Here is a 17,859-nt window from a genome sequence, read left to right on the forward strand (position 1 = left end):
TTAGATCATTGGGGGTGTGCCTTTAAAAGGTCTGTGAGACTCCACCCACTGCCTTGCTCTTTTGCTGGTCATGTGGTGAGTAGTCCTGTTCCATCACACATTCCCACCATGGTGTGCTGCCTTACCACAGGCCCAAATGATCATAGACTGAAAACTCCAAAACTATAAGCCAAAATAAACCTTTTCTCTTTATAAGCTGATTATCTCAGATGTCTTGTCATGGTGATAGAAAGCTGACTGGCATACTGGTGTTCTGTTCAATTGAAAGCCAACTGATAAACAAGCTCTGGAATATAATAGAAGGTTTCACCCTGGGGTGGATGGAGCACAAAGGCCAACTCCCCATCTGTAAAAGTATGGAATGCAAGTCTGTTAGGTTCCCTTAGGTCAAGTCCTTCCATTCCCTGTAAAAAAGCCAGCAATAGCAACCAGTTTAATTGACCACATTGACATTTCCTGGTAGGACCTCGTGTGACACTGCTGATGATCTTGTGGCAAGGGAACCCTAAATTGTTGATCTTCTCAACACTGGGGCTAGAAGAGGGAGGCTTACATATAAGCAAAGCTATCTTGGGTCACAAAACAAAGCTATTAATCAGCTCATGGTGAAAAATGTAGGGTCATCTCAGTGGGTTGCACATGCTCAAAGAGAACCCGTGTCTAAGCTGACCTGTCCCAGGGTCTTCGTCTGTGCTCAGGCCCCATCACAGAAACCAGCACTGACTCCTCTCTCTGCCACATTCAATCCATCACAGCCCTGTTTTGCTATTTACCCGATATCCCTTCATTTCACCATCTCTACTGCTAGTACCTTAGTCAAAATCACCCACATCCAGAGGGGAAGAGAGGGCACAATTGTCAGAGTGAGGGAGAACACTCATCTGAGAAACTGACACACAAGCAGTGTGGCTACACCTATTATGGAAAGAAGGTAGGCAGAGTGGGAGGGCGCTGGAAAGGGAGGGAGGGGCCAGACCACATACTGCTTCATAATCACGTTAAGGATTGAGAGAGACATTCACCACAAGAGAGAGAAAAAAATGAGGTTCTTACCAGGAGACAGTGGTAAGTAAAGTGTTCAACACATGGATACCTTTTGATACTGACCACAAAGCTACTGGTTAAAGGAAATGCATCAACCAGACCTTCAACGCTGAGGTTGACAAGATTTAGGATGATCAAATTCTGTCCTTCCTTGCTGTATGCCTAACCAGTCAAGATGCCATCTGCCTCAGGCAGCTTTCTTGAGCCTGTAGAAACCAGGTCAAAGTGGATTCTAGGTTTCCTTTGTCCTTTGAGGCCAATCCCTGAGTAGCAAACTCACTTCATTTAACTTGTGTTCCATCTCCCTGGAAGCTACCATAGGTAATGCTGCAGCCCAGGAAGTACCTGGAAGTGTTTGGATTCCTGTGCCTGGTGGTTGGCATGTTGATGACCTCTGCTCTCCTCTGTGCAGTGGGAGTCCTTCCCTGGGATTAGTGGACATGCTTCACAGAAAGGTTATTTTCCTATTTACCTTTAAAAGCACAATTCCAGGAAAAGAAAGGCAATGCCAAACAATGTTTCTGGAATCAATGAGCATCTTAGAATGGCACACAATCACACACAGAAGTCTGCTGGAGCAGCCTAAGTCCTACTGTGATGCTGCAGTCAAGAAAAGGAGCCCCACTGCTTGAAGTCTAAAACATCCTCTAGTTTGGGGCTGCCCCACTTTTGCTGGACAGCTCAGCAGAGCTCACTTCTGAACATGTCCTGCTCTGGGGAGTAACCTGTTTCAATGCTGATAGCTGGGTATTTTATTAATTGTCCCCACTAGTGATCCCCTCTGACTATTCACGGGAGGTAGGGTGGGGGGTGATATCTCCAAACTTCCCAAGACATCTAAAGAGCCAGCTCCATTATTATTGGAATAGAGGAGCTTGAATATCACCAATGGTTAACAAATTTTAGTCTGGACCACCCAATCACAGTGTAAACTCGATCTGGGACTTTGCATATAAACCATGGGGGCTTCTTGAATCCATCAGAGCATCACTGGATTCTAGATAGAGGTGATGGGTAGGGTCCACAGATAAGGAAAATCATGGGCTGGGAGCTGGCCTGAAAAATGAAACTTGCTTTCCTGACCAGGTATGTTGGTGCCTGTAATCCCAGCAGCTCAGGAGGCAGAGGCAGGAGGATCGCAAGTTCAAAGCCAGCCTCAGCAAAAGAGAGATGCTAAGCAACTCAGTGAGACCCTGTCTCTAAAAAAAATACAGAATAGGGATGGAGATGTGACTCAGTGGTCGGTGGTCGAGTGCCCCTGGTACCCTAAACAAACAAACAAACACCTTGCTTTCCTTTGGGCTTACTGGAAGACAAAGGCACTTCCCTTGAGCGGTGCTTTCCTCCTCACTTTATGAGTCACGTCATAAGGCTTACTGACAAGGAATAGGCAGCAACAGGAAAGGACAAAGAGAAGACAGGAGAGACAGAAGGAAAGGGGAGGGAATATGGAAGGAGAGACTGAATCAGGAAGAGCTAATCAAACCTGAAGAGAAGATGCTAGACAGATATTCAGAGACACAGCTGGGAGACTGCCATGTGTGCAGCCCCCGGGGCCACTATGGGGGGACTCAGTGGCTGCCCCCTACAATCCCTGAGCCCCAGATCTGCCTTTCTTCACCCTGACCTGTGATGCTGGGGCGCACCCCATTCATAAGCTCTTTGGCCCACCGCCTCTGCTAGGTCCTGCCAGTAGGGGCACTTCAAGGAGACCAAGGTGGGACACAGGTATTAACCTCCCAGCTGCTCCAGCTCCTGCTAGCACCACCCTGGCCTCCAGCCTCCACGTCCGTTAGCACATCTGGAACCAGCCTCATGATGCTTCCTCACAAACAGCGCCCCCAGCTGAACAGTGGGCCCTCCTCAGAGAACTGAGCACCAACAGTTGAGCAGCCCTCCTCTGATCCCCTGGGACTGAGATCTCTCCAAGCTACCTCCTAAGTATACCTCCCCAGTGTTTCTCTTCATGCTCCCAGTCCTCTGACTCCTATGTAACAAGTTTCCTATATTAAATCCTCTGTCAAAACTGCTTTTCTGATTAGGCTGTTTTAAAATATTATTTTTAATTGGCAAATCATATTTGTATTACTTGTATGAAATACACACAGTGATAACATACACACATGATGTGGAACAACTGAATCAAACTAGTGAGCACAACCATCACCTCCGTGGCAAGACACTTGAAATTACTCTTAGTTATTTTGAAGTATACAGTATGTTAGGATTGATTATAGTTATCCTGCTCAAAATTCTGTACTTTGTGAGAAACTTTGTACTCCCCACTCCCTGTCTCTGGTAAAGTCCAACCTTCTAAGATTCTACAGATGAGGGAGATCAGGGTAGTATTTGTCTTTCTGTGCCAGGCTTATTTCACTCAGCCTAATGTTATATAGGAATATTGGCTTTTCTCCAAAGACATAATCTTCCATTTCAAGGCTGAATAGTATTCCACTGAGTATAAATATCAGTTTCCTTACTCACTTACCCACTGATGGAGACTTAGGATGGTTCTATACCTTGGCTACTGTGAATCAGGCTGCACTGAACCTGGGTAGGTAAATACACCTTAGAAATAGTGATTTTATTTCCTTTGGACATATACCCAGAAGTGAAACAGTTCGATCCTATGGAGGAACCAACTTACTGTTTTCCATGATGGCTGTGCTAATTTACATTCCACCAACAGTGTACAAAATGTTTTGCTGAAAATGTTCTTCTCTGGATCGTCTCACACACCCATTTCTGACAGAACACCTTATGAATGTCCAAACAGTTGAGAAACTGGAACCTTAGCCAACAACTTCCCAGCATTATAAATGAAAGGTTGATTTTTTTTTTTTTTCTGAAAAGCTAAACAACCGTGACACAGAGAAAAATGATACTATCCTACCCCACTCTAGTATGAACTTTGGCAACATCAGCCATCTCTAACATTTGGGGTATTTTCATTAGCTGGCCATCTAAAAGAAAAATGGCAACTCAAATAAATTTTTAACACAAAAATAGGCAAAGAGATGTACTGGCAATATTCCTTAATAGCAATGAATGTGTGATTAGATACTTGGGCTATTGTCAAGAGTGAGAGGAAAGATCATCAGAGTAACTTATTGGGGGATTTCTGTCAACTTTTAACATAAGGGATAAATTGAAAAAAATTAACATACATAGAAGCTTCTGGAATTCCACAGGGGAAGGACTCACCATTATCCTGTCACTGTCAATAATGGTGTTCAGCCTGTGCGCAATGGTGAGCACGGTACACTGCGCAAACTTCTCCCGGATTTTTTTCTGTATCAATTCATCAGTTCTGGAATGAAAGAAGGTAAATTTGATTCAGTCCAGATGGGAAAAGTAGACTTATGACTTAAAAAGATCATACAGTATTTTTAATAATGTTTCAACAATCAACATTGTAAGACATTCATAAAACAATGGAAAATATGTTCCCTTCTAAACTGTTTCAAACTATCGAAAGTGAAATTCAGAAATGAGTTTGCACAAGGTGCCTGATCCAGGTTGAGGACCCCTTATCTGAAATGCTTAGAACTCAAAGCATCAGGGATTCTGGACTTTTGGAACATGTGCATATATAAAATGAGATACACAGCCTGAAGGTAACTTTGTACAATATTTTTAATAACTCTGGCATGAAATAAAGTTTATGTATTGCAGTGAAAGGGGAAAGGGTCTACCCCGCCCCCCAGGGACAATGAATAAACCATGTGTTGTGTGCCTATTTTGAGTACGACCTGTCACAGGAGCTCAGGTGTGAAATTTTTCACTTGGTTTGTCACATCAGCACTCAGAAAGTTTTGGATGTTGAAGCACTTCAGATTTTTTTTTTTATTAGAATGCCCCACCTGTAACATCATCTGCACTGTAAAACACATCCTTTCTTCCTGTTTTCCAGAATAAACATTATCAAGATTCATTTTGGGGGGTACACAAAGAACTTAGAAACATTTCTCAGCATCACCGCATGCTTCTCATTTACCACATTTAAAATCCGTATTCATCACTGTTCACATCCTTCACCCATCAATTGAAAGAAAGAAATTCATATTTGCTATTACGTCGACTTCAGCTCCATACCGTGGATCCACATTTGCGGTGGCTTCATCAATAATCAATATCCGATTTTTCTTCAGAATTGCCCTGGCAAGGCACACCAACTGTCTCTGTCCAACACTAAAATTGGATCCTGATTCGGCCAATTCAGTATCCATTTTACCAGGAAGATCTTCAATGGTTTCTTTAAGCTGTACCTGCAGATACAGACAGAAGAACAACATTTTCCTAAACAAATTACCACTGCAGCAGGCGAGCCTCTTGGACATTAGAGCTTCGAAGTCCTTTCTCTCAGAAGGCATGTCTTAAGTGTATAGCCTCGGGATGGTGAGAGGCTTATCCAGTCGGCATTCATTAGAAAGATGGCTGAGTCAACTCAGAACAGAAACTGTCTGACTTCCAGAGAACAAACCTAAGGGGACCCACTTGCTTCTCAGTCACCATCGATAGGCACTATTTGCGCTTGGGTCATGAATTAACACTGCTGGTGCAAACTTCACTTTAAAAATGTACTACGTGCTAAATAAAATTATTCTCCAGGTAAAACGTAGCATGATGAAAATGTCCCTCCTTCGATTTCAGTTTAAAGGTAGGTGCTCCTTATCTTCGATGGACAAAAACAGAACCGCGGTTGGCTAAGGGATATAGAGGGCTGACTATAAACGAACACAAGGGAACTTATGGGGTGACAGAAATATCCCAAAACTGAAATTCTGTGATGGATGCAGAACTCTAAAAATTTACCAAAACCACTGAATTATGCTAATAAAGGGAGCATGTTATGGTACGTAAATTACACCTCAATGAAACTGGTACAAAGAAATGATCTCAGTGCCCCCATCACCTGAATCTCCTCCTGCCACGCGACATTCCCGGAGACCTCCAAGGAAGTCTAGGGAGTCTCTCATAAATCAAGTTCTTTCTCCCAACATACAGAATGTCTCTCTAGAATAAGTAAAACAGATCTTACAGTACAGTCTAGGCATAGGACTCAGTATACTAAAAGGAAAATAAAAATACAAAATCACCGCAGGAACTATGGTTCTCTGAAGAACACTCCTTAGGTACTTCACTATTGTGGAATATTTTAATCACCTGAAAAAATTTAAAAAACAAAAAAAATTCAAAGAATGGGACACTGGAGGTCAGAGTCAAGAAACCTGGAGCCTGTTCTGGAGATGGTTCATTACCAATTTAAATCCTGAATTGCTAAAGCTGTTGCATACATCTGCTTTGGTCTTACCCTGGCCCTGCAGAGAATGGAAACCCACGAATGACAAGACACAGCATAACACTTCTTACCCCCAGACTATGGAGTGTTCGTACTAATCATCTTTGCAAAACTCTATACTTATAAGGTGATGTGAGACTACGTTGGGTGGGAGTTGTGTTCACTGAATTTTTTTTTTAATGAAATTTTATAGAAGGAGAGCACATCTCAGGCTATACTTTAGAGTTACTGAAAGGCAAAGGGTCAATACACCTCACTTTGAGAAATCAGCAGATTGGTGAGTGATGGCCATGGAGCAGGTACGATGATACTGTAAAAAACGAAAACACCAAAGGAAACGCTTCTCAAAATGCTGAAGCACTTTTATGAATGTGCTCGAGTTGTGTTCATGAGGGAGAGCTGGCCGCAAAAAGTGGAAATTCTGAGTTAAGATTAAATACAGCACTGGTTCTTGTTACTAGTGTGAGAGACGGGGAAACACAGAAAATCTGAAGTGTAAGATTTGGACTGTGGTGCAAGGCCCTAAACTGAAAATGATAGAGCAGAAGGTGCCAACTAGGATAAGTCCCCTTCATTACAAGGAAGAGAAGCTACCAAACGTTATTCTCATGGGAGATTCCTAGATCTGCACTCCATACTGTCACTTATCAAACGTTAGTGGTGGCAGCTGTCCCTTTTAAGTGGCCTTTAGGAACCCTGGTACATGCATTCTTCTCAAGACCAACAGCCAGACTTGGGAGAAATAATCTCTTCCCCTTCCCTGACTAAGGTGACATCTGGTCACTTATTGAGTTTTTACTTTCCTTGAATGTCTACCTCAAGAGGAATAAGGGGTTTGAGGTGAAGGACACTGAATGTGTCTTCCAGAAAACAATGTCTTCTGGGACGGTTGTCATCAATGAATCAGGACAGTGGGAAAAATGATGTGAATATGAAGGTGCTCTGCAGTGCTACCTATGTTCAAATTATGATTAGGTATTAGAAGGGAGGGAAGAACCATGGAGGCAGAAAATGAATCTGATAATGGCATTACATCTCTAATGAATTTCTTGATTGAGATGAGTGTCAAGTTATGTAGGAGAATGTCCCTGGAGATACAAATTCAAGGGGGAAATCGCAACTTAATGAATATATCTGCAATTTATCTTCGAATGGTTCAGCCAGATAAAGACAGACAGTACCAGAAAGGAAGCAGATGTAGTAAAATACTAACATCTGGGGAATCTACACGATGGGTATGTGTGCTCCTCATACTCTTCCACCAAACTTTCTGTGGGTGAAAATTCTAAAAAAAAATTGGGCCTTTGAAGCCAGACAGCCTGGGCTTGAGTCCTGCCTGGCTCTTATCTTCATAACCTGCAAATGAGACCTGACATTACTAGAATCAACATGTCGGTCTCCAAACACTGTGAAGTATAACATGACTTAGTATGTGTAAGTGCCTAGTGCCTGACATGAAGTGAAAGGTCAACAGACATCATGCCAGCCAGCTCTCCTGATGTTCTGTTTTATTTTGCTTCACTGCATCAGTAAGTAGCTAACTTGGTATCACATATGCACTGGCTTATTTTCTGTATTCACAAGAACTTAAGCTCCAGGGGTAGTTGGGAGGGGAGAGATTCTTTGCCTTAATGACTAGTACAGAAGCTTCAAGATCCACAAGGCCTAAGGAATGTGCTCTCAACCAATATCTATTGAATGTATGAATGAAGCCACAAGCACATCTCAAGACATGTCCATTCCTATTAATTAGAAAATAAATCCACATGGACATGTACTTTATTAGATGAAATGTCACGTTGTTGTAAAGGAAATCTATTCCTTATAAAAATTAGCTGGTCCCAGGATATCATAGTAGTATATAAAATGCTCTAAACATTTTTAAAAAACTATTTCTGGAAAACTGATTAAATAACATAGTATTCTAAACTATGGATGTATAACAGTTCGAATACTTTTAAGCTTGGAAAAATAGCACCCCCCCACAAAAAAAAAAAAAAACACTGAAAATACACTGAACTTATAAGACACCCCCAGAACCACTGTCACGCATACCATCACCCACTGTGTGCACTGTATCTCCTGGGCACCAGTGACCCTCAAAGGAGATTGATGTGGATGTCAGGGTCTGTTCGTGGGACTTTTTTAACTTCACACAAGAAAAGCTGATATGGGCTGGGAAGAGAAGAGGGACTAAAATTTGATCAACAGATAGAGATGAGCTTTTGCCTAGAATACAGGCAGTGGGAAATGAAGTCAGGGGAGCCCTTGACTCAAGTCCCTGGCCCAGGGGCTGCAGAGTGTGGAGGATGGTTGGCTCCTGGGTGTGTGCATGGCTGATGTTCAGATTTCTGTATCTTGGTTTCCTGTGTAACAAGATGTACTTTTATCCTAACAGAGATACCATCAATGTTGAACATAACTGGATGACCATTTTTAATACACTGCTTCCATCTCTGGTTTTTATTTCTATTTATGCAGCTGCTGCTGCTGCTGCTTCTTAAGATGCCCATGTTGGCACGAATTCCAATAAGATATATTCAGTTCACAGCTATTTTTTAGTATTTAAAGCAACTTTCAGTATATTTAGAAAATTCACCACGAAGAAATGAGCAATGTTCCAAGGACTCTCCTTTGAGAAGGCCAAACTTACTTTTCTACCTCTGTTACTTCACTCTCCAAGGGAAAAGGGGGAGCAAGAAATAAGAGAAATCTTTTTCTCCATTCATCTTTTCTTTTTTACTTTAAGTTGTTAGAGAGGTAACAACTGAAGTGTTCGCTTAAGCAATCTCAATTGCCTACCCTGTGGGTTTGGGTTTCCATTTCCAACTGGTATCACTCATAAACTGACTGATCAGGGTTTTCAGTCCAAGCTTCCTGTTTGTTTTGCTTTTTGGTGCTGGGGATTGAGCTCAGCGCCTACACATGCTCAGCAGCTCTACCACTGAGCCACACCCCAGCCAGGCTTTTACTCCACTTGGATGGGAGCTACCAATGGGACCAGGCCTCCTACCTGCTGAAGAGCAGGATGGGTCTTGGTGCTCTGGTTTGGACATAGAGGGAAGAAGAAAGCTGTGGAGATACACAGAGTATGATACAAAAATCCAGAGGAACTTCCAAGATACTGGAATCATGGAGTGAAATCCTCTGCATGATATCCCCCAAACACACATGCACCATCATGTTTACATGATCCAAGGAGGTACAGTTGTGAATTCACTGTCAGAAGACCCTGATATTACAAGGATTCCAGGGTAAGAAGCTCTGACTTATCAGAATGACCCCAACCTCCATAAGCTTGTGGTCATAAAACTCTAATTATTTCCATGAAAAACTCACAGGGCTTCACCTGCTATCATATCTAGGCCTTTTACCCCAAATAGATGATGAAAGTATACTAGAAAAAAATGGAAAATGCAGAAAATAATTTAAATCACTCATTTTAAAAATAATCCTAAATAAGCAATGTGATTAGCTTGGTGACAACATTTCTAAGGTGCAGGTTTCAGATTACATGCATGATTAAGAATAGGTGGAACCAAACTGCAGATATAATACTATGTTGTAATTTTTTGAAAATCTACCAAATCTTTCATTTAAAAAATAGTATACACTGTGACAAGGAATTCTTAGAGAAAGACAATGATGAGTGATTTCTTACTTCTAAGATTTCACTAAAACATGAGGTCAATTCCAGAAAGAATACACAGATCCACTTGGAAGGCAGGTCTGTCAAGGTGCACGTCAATATGCCCATGTTATTCCCATATATAGGAAGCTCTAAACGCAGTTTTATTACATAAAGGTAGACCTCAGTATTATCTGCCTCTTTTCATTGTCAGAATTCTGAGAGGCTACTAAATTTTATTTTAATGAAATAAGTGTAAGTTACACTCAAGTTCACAGATGGCTTTGGATTGAGATGTCTCCCAGGTAGCATTTCTTCACTGTCCATGTAACAGTGTGTTTCTAAAGTAATTTTGCTAGTGAGAATCTGTAAAGAGCAATATCAAACTGTAAAGCAAACAGAAAAATAATTAGTAATTCCTATTCTCTTAGGGCATGTCACAATATCACTGTTAAGTGTGTCCTGGGAATTCAAGAGCAGGGGATTGTCTTATCTTTCTCTACCATCTCTGATGGGTAATGGGTAATGTCCTCCTCACTCTTCTCTCCTACAATTTCACTACAGAAAGACTCACACACTTAAATGAAACCAGAGGCCAACTGTTTCTCCGGTAGGAGAAGATGAAGTAATCAACCCAATTTAGGACAATAAAATCCCCATGGTTGCTGGAAAGCAGGATGGATGTGTAAAGGCTTGGCACTGACATGTCTTCAGAAGCAAGAATTACTGGCAGGAAGTTGTCAGGCCTCTAAGTCTGCTTGCTCTTCGGCAGAACCTATCTTTAAATTAAAGATTTAAGAGCTAACCCCAGAAGGGTGACAAGGACAAACACACCAATCAAAACAATAACAACAAAGAGGAAATTATGGTTTTTTTTTATTAAACCATACTTCTCTGAAATGAAGATCAACCATTCAATATATATTCATTAAATGATTAATTTTGAAAACTAAGCATTTATTTAGATGAACACTAAGCTAGGTCCTAGGAGGGATTAGAAGTCAAAGATATGGTTTCTGCCCTTAAGTAGCTTAGAATTAATTTGTAGAACTAGGGCTAACATGCAAAGTAATTACTGTTAAAATACACAAACCAATAACACCCTTAACAGTTCAAATCCTTTCCCTGTAAAGGCAAGGAATTTTAAGCAAGTAGTTTACAGTGAGCCCCTAATGAAATAATAGAAAACCCTCTAGAAACGAAGGCATCAGTATAAAACCTTAGCAAAGGCTACAGGGTTCTGTCAATTGAAGTCACTCTTCAGTATTAAAATGACATGTTGGCCAATAAATTATTATTATCACATTCTATGTGTATAACTTACCTTTATAAACACTTTCCTCAAAAACTTCAAAGAATTTCCTAAGTATGATCTCACCTATCTTTCAGGTAATACTGAAAAGCTATTGCTTGTCTCTATTTCCAAATATTCCCTAGGAACACAGCAGTAAAATCAAAGTTGCAGGGCACTGAGTCACTAGAAATGGGACACACAATTTCTAACTTAGATACCTCAATAAGAACAAATAAGATAATGTATGTACTGGGTTATAGACCGAAAGTTAAAATGAGAACATAAAATGCTTTATTTTTGGTTTTTATCATCTTCCATTCATACCTTTTAAAGTGTATCCATGTCATCAATGTTTCCAAGTGATGAACCCAGTTAAACTGATCGCAGCCCTCAGTTATCTGCAACATTATTTACACACACACACACATACACACACACACACACACACACACACATATATACTGATGCTAACCAATAAAAGATAATTGCACTTTAAAAATTACCTCCTCTAAGGCATTCCACAGCTCCTCATCTGTGTGCTCATTAAAGGGATCCAGGTTTTTCCTCATTGTTCCCGTGAACAAAACAGGCTCCTAAATGTCCAAAAGAGTGAATATCATTACTGTTGTCTCTTCTCATTTTATTCCAATGTTCACTTTCAGGCTAGAATTAAACTATGAAAACAAAGCAAAGCAAAACAAAACCAAAAAACCAATATTCACTAGAATCATTGATTAAGGTTGCAAATGCCTGTTTATAAAACAACACCTCTACAAATTTCCCATTGAACACACTGGGCTCCACATCTCTTCCAGACCACGGAACACTAACAAAAGCAACGACTGCAGGGTGCCCTCTTAAGAAAACGAAGGTGTAAAAGGGAAGTCTGGTTTTTACAAAAGATTCCTGGGTAATATCAGTAGAAACGGGAAATATAAGGATATACGTATTTGAGGAGCGTTACATCAATGGAACTACTGAAATTATCAATTCTGGATGATGCTGGAAAATACCAACCAACCACATGATTAATTGAAGTTTATGCTTCAAAGAAAAATTGGCATTTTCTCCATCAGTAAAATAGTCTTCTGTATCGGGGATCTCTCTGTGTGTCCAAATGGGATGTTCTGTCTTTTGTCCAAAGGGGACATGAACTAATGAGGCCAGTGGCCCCTCTGCTCATGGAGAGATCACCTCTGATGTTGCATTAGCTGATCCCCATGTTATCTTGTCTGCGTATCAGGGTTACCTGTCTCTCAGAACCTCATTATTAATGACAAGGGTAAGGTAACCTGAAACCCATTGCGAATCACATCACCTAATAACATTATTTTAATTTAAATAGTTCTTCTATTCATCTGCTTTAGGAGGCCCCACAATTAAACCGCTCTTAAAATACATGCCTCCTTCTGAGTTTCAAGAAAGAATCTTGTCCATAAGCTTCTATAGACTGTAAATGTTTCTTCTGGCTCGAGCCACTCAGGACACAAGGACATGAACAGCAAAGAGCCCAACTGGCTACTTTCAGCAAAGATGGAAGAACCATGAGGTGTGCAGATGTGGGAACCAGAGAAGCCCTGGCTCTTCCACAGGTGCCACAGAACTGCTCCAGGAAACCACAGACTCAAGTCTCTCCCAGCCTGGGGGCTGGGCCTCTAACACATGAGAAGTGTCATTCACCATCTCAGTTCTAAGAGGTGAGGGACAAGATCAATGGTTTGCCACCCAAAAACAGGCATCCCTAGACAAAATACAAAAATTGAAGACATCAAAATAGGCATTTTATTCGCACAAAGTTGATTAAGTGACTAATATGCCCCCAAAGCACTGAAAAACCACAGGTCATACCATGTTTCAAATGACTACTGAATTGAACAGAAAAGTCCCAGGTGCTTTGTTTAAGGTTTTGCCTAAAACCAACAAATTTAAGACTTAAGACTGAATAACCATCTACACAGGAATGGGGTATAAGCATAATTCTATTGACTTCAGATGATTAACAAAACAAAACAAACCTTGGTCAATACCAACTTAGATTCCAACCCTCCATCCAATCGTTCACACAAGGTTCACAGAAACAAAGTGGCCAGGGGCAAGGGGGTAGCTATCCCCCTTCCTCTCTCTCCTCCCACTTCCCCACAAGGGTCCACACGGACAATGACATCCCACGCAGGGGCGTATACTGAGAGGCTCTCAGGATGGGTAGACAGAGGGGCTGGAAGAACAGAGGTTCAGAAGCAGCACTGGCCACGTAGAGAAGAGGGAGGAGGAGGTCTCTGCTTTATCAAAGTCCTGGATACTGTTTTCCTTCAGGTCCCTCCCATAGAGCAAAGTCACATCCACCAACACATCCATGGTTTGATCCTCGTGGGTTTTTACAAAGAACCCTTTTGAGAGGTGATATCTAAGCTGATGTATGAAAAAAATGCTTTGCTTTTTGTAGTCTGACTTTCCTTTCTTTGTGAAAAGGGTGGGAAGGGGCCTAGTATTAGTGATTTAGGAATAGTGGATTGGTGGCTCAGGAGAATTGCACAGGAATGCATCAGTGAAGTCCAAGGCCCTATTGCTTCATCAGGGCCCCGTGCATATCCCCTCCCTCACCTTCTCCCCTTTAGGAATCCCCTTGAAATGGAGTCCCTCCAAAGAACAGGGACTAACATGAAGTCCTTCCAGCTCCAGGAGTTGTGCGCTCCAAGCCCCTGACCATCAGCTGCCCTATGCTGTGTTCTGAACTCCGACCTTAGGCACACCGGCCCCAGGGAGGTTTGCTATTCTCATCAAGTCACTGCTGATTGGCATACAACCACAGAAGTGAAGTTCAAGCTCTTCCCACTTAAATCTATACTGTCAATTTAAATGGAAATATTGGGCAATTACTCACATTCATTTAGGCAGGAGAAAATAGTTGAGCAAATAAGAATATTTTTCGTTATGACATGCCAAACACATATTTCACTGAGTAAAGTTTCAATCAAAACTTGTTGAATGAGAAGAATGATTTACTAAAACATTAAGTGATTGAAGCTGTATTTTTCTTTAAAACCAGCAGGCAATTTGTTCAGTGTCTATTTTACTACACCAGCGTGTTTTATGTATGGTGTTGGTTTCTGCTCATTCTACTTTCATCCACCTGCCAAAGAAGAAACCATTATATTATCTTCCAAAGGTAATAAAGTGCTCATAGCAGACACATATTGCAAGAGTAGATAAGGGTCGAATTAATTATCACTTCTGATAGATATTATTATTTAACATGTCTACCTTTGTGCAATAAAATTAATAAACTAATCTTATAAATAAGTGTTGTAAAAACGTTTGCAGGCAGAACATTCAGCGTGGGGATTTATGGGAGGACACACAACCCTCTCATAAATATGTGCAAAATTTATTAGCCTAAGTATATTTTTTGTGATGGTACATATTTAAACCTCATTTAATGAGAGTTTTACTTTAACCCCTACAGTTAGCTGGTGTGGTTCAGTTAGGAAAACAATTGCTGTTGTTCAACATAATAATTTAAACAGAGGACCAGCATCAAACCTGTTTTTTCATAACAGTTTTGAAAGTTCGCACATTTTATTTGTGCTTTGAGCCACATTCAGTAGTTGATTTTCCCTCTATTACCAACATAATACAAACCATAATGGATAAGTGGCCCAGAAGTGTCCACTCTGCATCAAAACATTTGGGCAGTAACTGATAACACCTTGACAGAACTCTCACCAGACCTATCCTATGTATTGACTGGGAGACAGGCCTCACTTATCCCAAGAAACTCCCCACTCACCTTCAGACACTTAAGAAGACGGAAAACCAAGACAAAAACTGCTACAAACTACCAAGATGAAGCACAACTTTACCCTGATCTTTTTTGGGTCACCAACCAGGCAAATTCACCTATGACTGCTGCTTCCCCAGTGTCCTAACAGTTGCAACTGTTTCATGTTAGAATCCAGAGGACCTTTTTTGAGGGCTGCACCTCACCTGGTCTCAAAAACCAGGGAGTCACCTGAAGTCACTTTAAGTCTTGGTTCCCTCCCTCAGGACTTTCTTTTTTTTAATACTGTAGCCTCAGAATGAAGGGATCATCATCCATTTTCAGAAGAAAAGAACATTGTTAGTCAACAAAGGAAGAAGAATTTAAGTCCTGTAAAGTCTTCTTTAAATACAAAAAGGTCACCAGCTCCGGGGAGCAGTTCCACTGGCTTTAATGAAGACTTCACTGTGCAGAAAACAAAGGTCGACTGCATTAGGCTGGGATCCAATTGTATTTCTTTACTAGTAACAGCATACCTTTTCTCTTTGAATTTTGTTCTCAGAAAGAAAAAGGGGGTGGGGGAGAGAGGAAAGAAAGAAAAAGAAAGCCAGGTAATCCAAAAGTCTTAAAGAGACATTGCTCTGCTTACCCTGTTCAACCTACTAAAGAAAACTGGGAGAAAAGAACTACCAAAATAGCAGAGTGGTCTGCTTAAAAAATACCTGGCTATTGTTCTGAAACAAATTAAAAAAAAAATCTATTCAATGTAAAAGAGAAAATCTGTCTGATCATGATAAAGATGATAGCTGTTGATGAGCACCAACCCTCAGGGTGTGATCATAAAGGCTGAATTTGCATGGAATTATTCTGCAATTGAAAACATTTTTTCTTTGTGCCCACAGGATAGGGGCTCTAGGTGTCACAAATCCATCCAAAAAAGGTTTTGAAATCCATTCTTCCAGATGCTTTCTGATAAGCAGTCTATTCCCAGAAAACAGCCCCACCTTGGGGTTCTCTTTGGGGAGTGCATTAACCATTTCGAATCCATAGCACTAATGAACTCTACTCTTCTGCAACCCACTCTGGGGAATATTTTCATGGTTGGTTTGCTTATTTCTGCAATTTTGAACACAAATGGAGGAGTCCCTTCATAAGGACACAGTGTTGGGTTTTTTTTTAAGTGACTCTAGGTTGGCCCTGGCTCTGTATGGACCTCTGTATATCAACATTCCTGTGCCCGTACCTAAGTCCTGAACCCCTAATTCAGAACTGTTCATGGACAGGTTCAGAAGGAGAAAGGAGGACGCTGAACCATCAGTTAAGGGACGACCGGGAGCTGGGAGCTCGCTGCTCCAGGGTTGGGGGTGGGTGGCAACAAGAGGCAGCACTGGATTTCCCTTTTACTATGTCCCCTCCAAACTTCTAAAGTTCCCCACCAGGGTATTGCAACACTAGAAAGCACGCCTCAAAGCTTGTTTGGGGGGTGGGGGGGTAATAGGGCCACATGATTTCTGCACTGCAAACCCAGGAGCCTTCAAGTCACCTTGACAAGAGGTGTTCTCAGCCCCTGCAGCCACTAAGTCCTTGTCAGAGAAAGGTCTCTTACTCCAGGAGCTCAGGCTGTGAGTACCTGCCACCATGAGCCATGTCACAGAAATAAACCCACTTCTAAAATGCCTTTTTTTTTTTTTTTTGGAAGAGTGTCAAACATTTTTATTCTCCTTATTGCCTTTTTCAAATATTTAATTTTTTACACAAACAGAGCACAAGTTTTCATTTCTCAGGTTGTATATAATGTAGAGTCACACCATTTGTGCAACCATACCCGTACTTAGGGTAATAATGTCCGTCTCATTCTACTATCTCCCCACCCCACCCTCACCTTCCAAAATGATTTTTAGACCTGAGTGCCACTCGAGATTCCTGGCAAAAGAAACCACACAAAAATCCAGCCTTTCAAAACCAGCAAACTGCCAAAAAGTGACGAAGCTCTAGGAGAAGGCACCTACAGCTTTGCTCCATGTTGATTCACTTTGACTTTAAGGTTTGGGGGAATCCCTTTCAGTGGTGAAAAGCCATGCAATTGGTAGAATATCTGATGAGATGTCATTCAGTTCAACAAACATTTATTGAAAAAAAAAATTCTAGAGTCTTGGTAGACCTGAGTTTTGATTCTACATATAAGTCATTGGCCTCACGGTAAATACTGAATATCTCCAAGCCTTGGTTTTTCTTCCTGGGACATGGGGCTTGCCCCGCCTACCCTGTGGGGCTGCCCTGAGACGTGGTAGCCTAAAGGAGGCTTCTCACAAGGGGAAGCAAGAGCCTGGCCAAGCAGGGCAGAACAGAGGGGCACAGCGTTTTAAAACTGCAGGTGCGACCAATGGATCATGAAATCAATTTTGTGGCTCATGATCATCATTTTGTCTTTTATACGAACTAGAATAGAATGGATATAATAGAAAATATCAGAGCGCAGGGCACAGAGTGATAATGTTTTATGAGATTTTTGTTTCTGGGCACGTGTGTGTGCAGGGGTTTAAACACAGGCCTGCACTGGGATCAGGATGCAAGGAGATTCCTCCTGGGGACCCGTCTCCGTAGCTTTTTAGCAGTGTTGGCAAGGCTCAGATGCTGAGGAGCTCCGGGAGTTCACCTGGAATCCTGGCTCTGCCACTTCCTGGTTGAGCAAGTTAAGCTCTCTGTGACTCAGTTTTTAAATCTGTCACATGAGGGTGACAATAGAATTGTTGGGAGGATTAAGTGAGAGGTGGTGGGGAAAGAAGTTAAAACATGTGAAGGATTTCACAAAGGTGAGAATTATTAGTCCTGAG

The 17,859-nt window shown here is 41.4% G+C and overlaps 1 protein-coding gene across 1 annotated transcript in view; it reads right to left on the reverse strand.

The window, feature by feature from the left end:
- Abcc4 (ATP binding cassette subfamily C member 4 (PEL blood group)) overlaps window positions 1-17,859 on the reverse strand; it is a 223,790-nt gene that overhangs the window by 16,098 nt on the left and 189,833 nt on the right. The window contains exons 27-29 of the mRNA XM_076871929.1: window positions 11,772-11,861; window positions 5,140-5,312; window positions 4,249-4,354 (exon numbers count right to left, since the gene is read on the reverse strand). Of these exons, the coding sequence (XP_076728044.1) occupies window positions 4,249-4,354; window positions 5,140-5,312; window positions 11,772-11,861 (369 nt within the window). The remainder of the gene's footprint in view (window positions 1-4,248; window positions 4,355-5,139; window positions 5,313-11,771; window positions 11,862-17,859) is intronic.

Source organism: Callospermophilus lateralis, chromosome 12, assembly GCF_048772815.1.
Source record: "Callospermophilus lateralis isolate mCalLat2 chromosome 12, mCalLat2.hap1, whole genome shotgun sequence".
Taxonomy (NCBI): domain Eukaryota; kingdom Metazoa; phylum Chordata; class Mammalia; order Rodentia; family Sciuridae; genus Callospermophilus; species Callospermophilus lateralis.